This window comes from Oncorhynchus gorbuscha, linkage group LG15 (assembly GCF_021184085.1).
Source record: "Oncorhynchus gorbuscha isolate QuinsamMale2020 ecotype Even-year linkage group LG15, OgorEven_v1.0, whole genome shotgun sequence".
Taxonomy (NCBI): domain Eukaryota; kingdom Metazoa; phylum Chordata; class Actinopteri; order Salmoniformes; family Salmonidae; genus Oncorhynchus; species Oncorhynchus gorbuscha.
The window spans coordinates 76,410,297-76,419,128 of record NC_060187.1 but is presented as its reverse complement, the minus strand read 5'-3'; the positions used below and the strand labels follow the sequence as shown (position 1 = coordinate 76,419,128).

The 8,832-nt window shown below is 43.1% G+C and overlaps 1 protein-coding gene across 1 annotated transcript; it reads right to left on the bottom strand.

The window, feature by feature from the left end:
- Positions 1-6,238: 6,238 nt before the first annotated feature.
- On the bottom strand, positions 6,239-8,156 carry cnfn (cornifelin). The gene is made up of 4 exons (XM_046301910.1): positions 8,006-8,156; positions 7,748-7,879; positions 7,405-7,541; positions 6,239-6,718 (listed from the first exon to the last, which is right to left on the bottom strand). Exons 2-4 carry the CDS (start codon positions 7,875-7,877, stop codon positions 6,629-6,631), a joined length of 357 nt encoding a protein of 118 aa, XP_046157866.1. The 5' UTR covers positions 7,878-7,879; positions 8,006-8,156; the 3' UTR covers positions 6,239-6,628.
- Between the last annotated feature and the right edge of the window lie 676 nt (positions 8,157-8,832).

The window sequence follows — 8,832 nt, the reverse complement described above, 5'->3', positions numbered from 1 at the left end:
CACATACACATACACATGGAATGAACAAAACATACAGTCAATAAAACAGTAGAAAAAGAAGAAAACAAAGTCTCTATACAGTGAGTGCAAATAAGAACAAATAAGGGAGTTATAAGGCAATACATAGTCCATGGTGGAGAAGTAATTACAATATGGCAATTAAACACTGGAATGGTAGATGTGCAGAAGATGGATGTGCAAGTGGAGATACTGTGGTGCAAACGGAGCAAAATAAACAAATACAGTATGGGAATGAGGTAGATAGATGGGCTGTATACAGATGGGCTATGAACAGGTGCAGTGAGCTGTGAGCTGCTCTGACAGCTGGTTCTTAAAGATAGTGAGGGAGATAGGAATCTCCAGCTTCAGTGATTTTTGCAGTTTGTTCCAGTCAGTGGCAGCAGAGAACTGGAAGGAAAGGCGACCAAAGAAGGAATTGGCTTTGGGGGAGACCATTGAGATATACCTGCTGGAGCATGTGCTACGAGTGGATACTGCTATGGTGACCAGCGAGCTGAGATAGGGTGGGGCTTTACCTAGCAGAGACTTGTAGATAACCTGCAGCCAGTGGGTATGAAGCGAGGGCCTGCCAACGAGAGCGTACACGTCGCAGTGGTGGGTAGTATATGGGGCTTTGATGAAAAACGGATGGCACTGTGATAGACTACATCCAGTTTGCTGAGTAGAGTGTTGGAGGCTATTTTATAGATGACATCGCCGAAGTCGAGGATCGGTAGGATGGTCAGTTTTATGAGGGTATGTTTGGCAGCATGAGTGAAGGAAGCTTTGTTGCGAAATAGGAAGCCGATTCTAAATTTAATTTTTGATTGGAGATGCTTAATGTGAGTCTGGAAGGAGAGTTTACAGTCTAGCCAGACACTTGTAGTTATCCACGTATTCTAAGTCAGAGCCATCCAGAGTAGTGATGCTGGATGGGCGGGCAGGTGCGGGCAATGATCGGTTGAATAGCATGCATTTAGTTTTATATGCGTTTAAGAGCAGTTGGAGGCAACGGAAGGAGAGTTGTATGGCATTGAAGCTCATCTGGAGGTTAGTTAACACAGTGTCCAAAGAAGGGCCAGAAGTATACAGAATGGTGTCGTCTGCATAGAGGTGGATTAGAGAATCACCAGCAGCAAGGGCAACATCATTGATGTATACAGAGAAGAGAGTCGGCCCGAGAATTGAACCCTGTGGCACCCCCATAGAGACTGCCAGAGGTCTGGACAACAGGCCCCCCGATTTGACACACTGAGCTCTATTAGAGAAGTAGTTGGTGAACCAGGCGAGGCAATCATTTGAGAAACAAAGGCTGTTGAGTCTGCCAATAAGAATGTGGTGATTGACAGTCGAAAGCCTTGGCCGGGTCAATGAATACAGCTGCACAGTAATGTGCCGATGGCGGTTATGATATCGTTAAGGACCTTGAGCGTGGCTGAGGTGCACCCATGACCAGCTCAGAAACCAGATTGCATAGCGGAGAAGGTACGATGTGATTCAAAATGGTCAGGGATCTGTTTGTTAACTTGGCTTTCAAAGACCTTAGAGATGCAGGATAGGATAGAAATAGGTCTGTAGCAGTTTGGGTCTAGAGTGTCTTCCCCTTTGAAGAGGGGGATGACAGCGGCAGCTTTCCAATCTTTGGGAATCTCAGATGATACAAAAGAGAGGTTGAACAGGCTAGTAATAGGGGTTGCAACAATTTCGGCAGATAATTTAAGAAAGAGAGGGTCCAGATTGTCTAGCCCGGCTGATTTGTCGGGGTCCAGATTTTACAGCTCTTTCAGAACATCAGCTATCTGGATATGGGTGAAGGAGAAATGGTGGGGGCTTGAGCGGGTTGCTGTGGAGTGTGCCGGGCAGTTGACCGGGGTAGGAGTAGCCAGGTGGAAAGCATGGCCAGCCATAGAGAAATGGTTATTGAAATTCTCAATTATAGTAGATTTGTCAGTTGTAACAGTGTTTCCTAATCTCAGAGCAGTGGGTAGCTGAGATGAGGTGCTCTTATTCTCCATGGACTTTACAGTGCCCCAGAACCTTTATGAGTTTGTACTGTAGGATGCAAATTTCTGTTTAAAAAAACTAGCCTTAGCTTTCCTAACTGTCTGTGTATATTGGTTCCTAACTTCCCTGAAAAGTTGCATATCACGGGGGCTATGCGATGCTAATGCAGAACGCCACAGTTTTTGTGTTGGTCAAGGGCAGACAGGTCTGGAGTGAACCAAGGGCTATATCTATTCCTGGTTCTACATTTTTTAATGGGGCATGCCTATTTAAGATGGCGAGGAAGGCACTTTTAAAGAATAACCAGGCATCCTCTACTGTCGGGATGAGGTCAATGTCGTTCAAGGATTTATTTCAGCTTTTGTTTTTTTCATCACAGTCCCAGTCGGTCAGAAGTTTACATACACTCAATTAGTATTTGGGTAGCATTGCCTTTAAATTGTTTAACTTGGGTCAAACGTTTCGGGTAGCCTTCCGCAAGCTTCCCACAATAAGTTGGGTGAATTTTGGCCCATTCCTCCTGACAGAGCTGGTGTAACTGAGTCAGGTTTGCAAGCCTCTTTGCTCGCACTCGCTTTTTCAGTTCTGCACACAAATTGCCTATAGGATTTAGGTCAGGGCTTTGTGATGGCCACTCCAATACCTTGAATTTGTTGTCCACAACTTTGAAGTGTGCTTGGGGTCATTGTCCATTTGGAAGACCCAGCAGTTGCTTCTTCCTTGCTGAGCGGCCTTTCAGGTTATGTCGATTTAGGACTTGTTTTACTGTAGATATATAGATACTTTTATACCTGTTTCCTCCAGCATCTTCACAAGGTCCTTTGCTGTTTTCACACTAAAGTAGGTTCATCTTTTGGAGACAGAACACGTCTCCTTCCTGAGCGGTAGGACGACTGCATGGTCCCATGGTGTTTATACTTGATTACTATTGTTTGAATAGATGAACGCAGTACCTTCAGGCATTTGGAAATTGCTCCCAAGTATAAACCAGACTTGTGGAGGTCTACATTTTTTTCTGGAGGAGGTCTTGGCTGATTTCTTTTGATGTTCCCATGATGTCAAGCAAAGAGGCACTGAGTTTGAAGGTAGGCTTGAAATACATCCACAGGTACACCTCCAATTAACTCAAATAATGTCAATTAGCCAATCAGAAGCTTCTAAAGCCATGCCATCATTTTCTGGAATTTTCCAAGCTGTTTAAAGGCACAGTCAACTTAGTGTATGTAAACTTCTGACCCACTGGAATTGTGATACAGTGAATTATAAGTGAAATAATCAGTCTGTAAAACATTGTTGGAAAAATTACTTGTGTCATGCATAAAGTAGATGTCCTAACCGACTTGCTATAGTTTGTAAACAAGACTTGTGTGGAGTGGTTGAAAAATGTGTTTTAATGACTCCAACCGAAGTGTATTTAAACTTCCAACTTCAACTGTACATGTAGGTAGAGTTATTAAAGTGACAATGGTTTAAAGAGGGGAGGGGGCAATGCAAATAATCTGGGTAGCTATTTGACTAGATGTCCAGGAGTCTTATGGCTTGGGGGAAGAAGCTGTTCAGAAGCCTCTTGGACCTCGACTTGGCTGTGCGGTAGCAGAAAGTGTAGTCTATGACTAGGGTGGCTGGAGTCTTTGACCATTTTTAGGGCCTTCTTTGACCCAGCCTTGTTTAGAGGTCCTGGATGGCAGGACGCTTGGCCCCAGTGAAGTACTGGGCAGTTCGTACTACCCTCTGCAGTGCCTTGCGGTCAGAGGCCAAGCAGTTGCCATACCAGGCAGTCATGCAACCAGTCAGGATGCTCTCGGGTGCAGTTGTAGAACCTTTTGAGGATCTGAGGACCCATGCCAAATCTTTTCAGTCTCCTGAGGGGAAATATGTTTTGTCGTGCCCTCTTCACAACTGTCTTGGTGTGCTTGAACTATGGAGTTTGTTGGTGATGTGGACGCCAAAGAACTTGAAGCTCTCAACCTGCTCCACTGCAGCCCCATTGATGAGAATGGGGGCGTGCTCTATCCTCTTTTTCCTGTAGTCCACAATCATCTCCTTTGTCTTGATCACATTGAAGGAGAGGTTGTTGTCCTGGCACCACATGGCCAGGTCTCTGATCTCCTCCCTATACGCTGTCTCGTCGTTGCCTATGATCAGCCCTACCACTCTTGTGTCATCGGCAAATTTAAAAATGGTGTTGGAGTCGTGCCTGGTCGTACAGTCATGAGTGAACAGGGAGTACAGGAGGGGACTGAGCACACGCCCCTTCACATGAATTATTAGAATATCACTTACTATTCTGTATTTATATCAGTTTTGTAGTGGTAAAAAAAAAGACAGGTGATGCTATAATATCCGGTGGGCGATGGAGATAAGACAAACAAACATTGATATAAACAAAAATGTTTTACATTGTTAGAACTGTATTGTTAGCATGTTGATTGCATTTTAAATAGGCCTATAGGGAAGATAGGCCATGTGGATATGTTCATATTTAAATATATCTCCTTTTATAAAGTTCTTAACTTGTTCGATAAGATTAGTACATATTTTCTCAGGAGACCCCACATGGGGCACCACCTCAAGTTTGGGAACCACTGTACTAACCTCTCTCTCTCTCTTCTGCTTCCTTCTGCATGCATTGCAGCCTGCCTCAGCCTCACCACTGACGCTTCTATCACACCAACAGCGTCATTGCATTTTGGACCAGAATTACACCAGAATAACATTCATTTCCAATGAAACTCTGCGTTTGCCTTGCAACATTGTGCGTTCGTTCGGCGTGGTGCTATCAACTTTTGTTGCATACATATCCAGATGATGCTGCACACTATGGTGTGTTCGAAGCGTGAGAGCTACATTGCGGGTCTGTGTCAGTAGCCTACTCTCTGTAAAGAAAAGTTATTGTGAGAATTTAGTAGTCTATTTGTTGCTCAGTTTAGGCACTGTTTGAAGCTGCAATATGTCACTTTTTGGGCCACCCGATCAAATTCACGTAGAAATGGGATTTGTTGTTTTATACACAAGCTTAAAACAGCTGAAAATCCAATATTTTTGGTTATGGAAAATATTTTTCACAGTGGTTTACAATTATTCTCTACACTATACTTCCTTGTTTTGTCACATAAACTGAGATTAAGCTAACTATTAGAATTTTAGCAACCAGGAGATGGAGGAGCAATACATTTCTGCATATTTCACTTTAACGTTAGCTTCTTACTTCCTCTTAGCTGGCTAAGGAATACTATCCAGAGCCCATCAATGTTACTGCAATATAAGTCTGCTGCCAGCTGCCTTGAAGGACACGAATAAAAAATGCTTTCTGCTACTAAGATCAGTGAAATGTAGGCTAAACTGACAAGAGTTTAGAGCCGAAATCTCCACTAGCAAGCAAGTTGCAGTAATGAAAAATTTAGTGTGTGCACGCTCACGCGAAGAGGGGGGTTCTGGCAGGGGGAGATTTTCGGCACAACACCTGCTCTGAGCTGGGGTAGTCCGTTTCATGTCTCAGGCCCTTGGCCTGTGCTGCGTGAGGGCGGAGTTGGCCGTTTGAGGGAGCGGTGAATGTGCTGCAAAAAATAAAAAATCAGAGGAACACAAGCAAACATAACGAACAAACCACTGTTAATGATTCCACTTGTTCACAGAGGCAGGCTGATTAGAACTCTGTCAGATCAAGAAGATAAATAAGCCGTCTGAGCTTTGATCGACACTGGAAGCAATATTTAGAAGTTGAACAACTTGCATAATCGACAACTTTCATTAACCTATCATAATCCATCATAACATCATTTGATTATGAGTTATCAAATACTTTTGTTATTTTTAGGTTAAGAGAGTCTATATATAACATTAAAATAAAGCAAAATCATATCTGAAGTCCCATATAATCTTATTGAAAAGCCTCCAGTCCTGCTTTATCTGTGCTCTGAGGGCTGTGTCATGTTGGTCCTTTCTGCTACGTTATGAAAGTGTGTCTCTTAATACTTGATTAATGACTGACACTATTTTCACTTTGGTTGTACAGAAAGAGGAAGGACAACTGACCCGAAGTCATGGGACACATTCAATTGATAGTTGCTCTCCATTTATTGTTCTTTATTTACATCGAGAGGGAGAAGAAAACCCAGGGACTCCAGTCAAGAATGTGCCAAAAAAAGCTTTGGTAGAAAAGCACATTCTTGACTCTTCTACCCCTGGATTTTCCTCTCCATCTCTATGGAAATGAAAAAAAGTGGAGAACAACTTTATTTTGAATGTGAAAATTGTGCTTTATTGAAATCTGAAACATCTCAGTCAGGTCATTTTCCGACAAGCAAATACACACCATTGGATAATGATAAAAAAACACCACTATATAAAGTACCTCATAGTAGTAAACTATAATGTATAGTTTAAGGTACGGTTCTTTAGTAGTATAATGATATTATAAGAGTATTGCACAGCCCATAATAAATATAGGATGGACTGGCCACAGTTAAGGCAATACTTCAACAAAGTTGTGTTCAAAGCATAGGATATTCCAACCAGGCTGTGACATCGTACCTGTGACGTCAGAAGGTACACTGTGTTTTTTTCCCCATGACTGGATGCATGATTGTCATTAAGCCTGTACCTATTCCCCTCATTTAACCAATCAGCCTCTCATCTTCTGCTCCCTGGCCATCTGACAGAGTCCACAGAAAGGCAGGCAGGTCATGACTACCCAGTCGTCACACACGGAACCCTGAGTAAAAACATAAAAGATTAACATGTCAAGCATAACATAAACACCATGACAACACTTATAGGTAGGGCCTTGATGTTTGCTTGACCACATGACCTGAAAAGTAAAATCTTAGTCAGGTCGCAGTTAGGCTACAAATAGGGTCAGAGTTTTTCTTGGTCGGGTCATGTTGTCAGAAGAAACTCCTGACCCTATTACAGGGGAGTTCTATAAAGGAGGGTGGAGAGAGAACAGGGGGGGGGGACCCATAAGGTTGACTTGTCTAAACTCTCATTGTGGCTAACTGTAAACTTGCACATCCTTGACTGCATTGTTTTTTATTAGGAATAGCCAACTGTTGACTCCTTCAGTCTTGACTACTAGACTAAGGCCAGTATTCAATTAAATCGGAGGTTATAGGCATTGCAGCTCAGGCAATGTTCCTGTGTTCACAGAGATCCCACTCACAGTAAATGCTACATATATTGTCTCAATTGGATTGCCTTTAAAAAACGCAATGCCTATCAACCCGAGATCGGATTGATTCCAAGCCTTACACTATATACTATACTCCCTAACATTCAGTTAGAGTGATACAGGAAATGTTTAAATTACAACTCTTTGAGGAGGCTTAGAATGGTATTTTTCCCATTATATTTAGGTCCTGGACATAGGTTTTGTATTGTGGATGTAGTAGGGTCACTCACAGAGATGCTGTATTTGCTCCGGATGCTTGTCCTCAGGGCGATCAAGGCTCCAGGGAGGAAAGGCACACAGCAACTGTCCCCATTGTCCTGTGCAACTTTACAGCCCAGGATACAGGGCACGAAGATCGCACACAGACCTGGATGAAAAAAACATTTAAAGTCACACACTGTCTCCACCATTAATTGTTGGTGTGGCCGTTTGAGAGGTCATCACGGTTACATTAGTTGTGCAGAACTCCTGATACCGAATAACCTCACCCAGTCAATGGATTTCTAAACAGTGTACTCAACACAATGCAAACATTGTGCATGCATAACTTTACACACACAGAGGGGGACTCACAGATGCCGCAGTCATCGCAGCAGTCACAAACGTTGGAGCTCCAATCTGAGGACCCAGAGGAGGTCACGGTGTAGTTGTTGATGGTGACCTGAGGCTGGGAGCTGATCACCATCTCACTCTGATAAGCCATTACTATCAGGGAGGAGAAGAAGACATTTGGATAAAGTTCTACATCCGTTTACACCTCCACACACTGATGCCATTCAATATTCATATTCAAGCCGACTAGAGTCCCAATGGTTATCTCCTGCCACTTACCTGCTGGTGCTCAGTCCCTGTCAGTCTTCACTGGGGCCTTAGATATCCTGGGTGAGCTTTGGGAAAAGCTGTGAATGGGAGCGCCACGGGGCCCTTTGCTCTTATACCCATGGTGACATCATCATATGGTGACAATGCCATTTCCATGAAATATGGCAAGACTAAGAGTACCTGCGTTCTGCCCACCCATTTGGATCTGTCGGAACACCTCATAGAGAGAAATGTCAAATGTTTGGTTTCTGGGCGTAGAAGTTTCAGTCCTTTCAACCTCTTTATTTGGTTGTTATCAGTATGGTAAATGGGCCAAAGCAGGAACATAGTGCGTCACCTTGTACTTCAGCCACTCAGGTGTGTGCATGTGTGTGTTTAATGATGAATGTACAAGCCTAGGTTTGTGTTGTTTACACTCTCTTAAAAAATACATAGACTGGGTGAGGATAATCAAGACCAGCAATTCTGTACATCTAATGCAAGAGCGATGGCCATTAACAGACCCAACGGCCCCATCCAATATCAGAAAGTGAACAAATTATCAGGGCAACAACACTACTGACAGGGCATTTTGGGGGGCCACCCACATCGCGGCAAAACATTTTAGTGGCTCCCCTCTTGATGACGGAGAGACAAATGTATGTTTATTTCTTGCAATTCCACACATTTTGCCATGGGGGTGAAGATAATTGTTTTGCAATTTTGTAACAAAATTCATGGAATTGTCTCATGGGGCAGAGGTTTAAAAAATTCTGTTTTACAGGTAATTTCATGCAATTCTACCCATTTTGGCATAGGGTGGAGAGACATTTTTACAGTTTTAAAGAGAATTTGCT

Excerpts from the sequence above, each read along its gene's own strand:
- cnfn (XM_046301910.1), bottom strand. The coding sequence starts at position 7,877 with ATGGCTTATCAGAGTGAGATGGTGATCAGCTCCCAGCCTCAGGTCACC. Across the intron at positions 7,542-7,747 it reads CTGCGATGACTGCGGCATCT|GTCTGTGTGCGATCTTCGTG; the intron begins GTGAGTCCCCCT and ends TTTTTCATCCAG. Across the intron at positions 6,719-7,404 it reads GGAGCAAATACAGCATCTCT|GGTTCCGTGTGTGACGACTG; the intron begins GTGAGTGACCCT and ends GTTTTTACTCAG.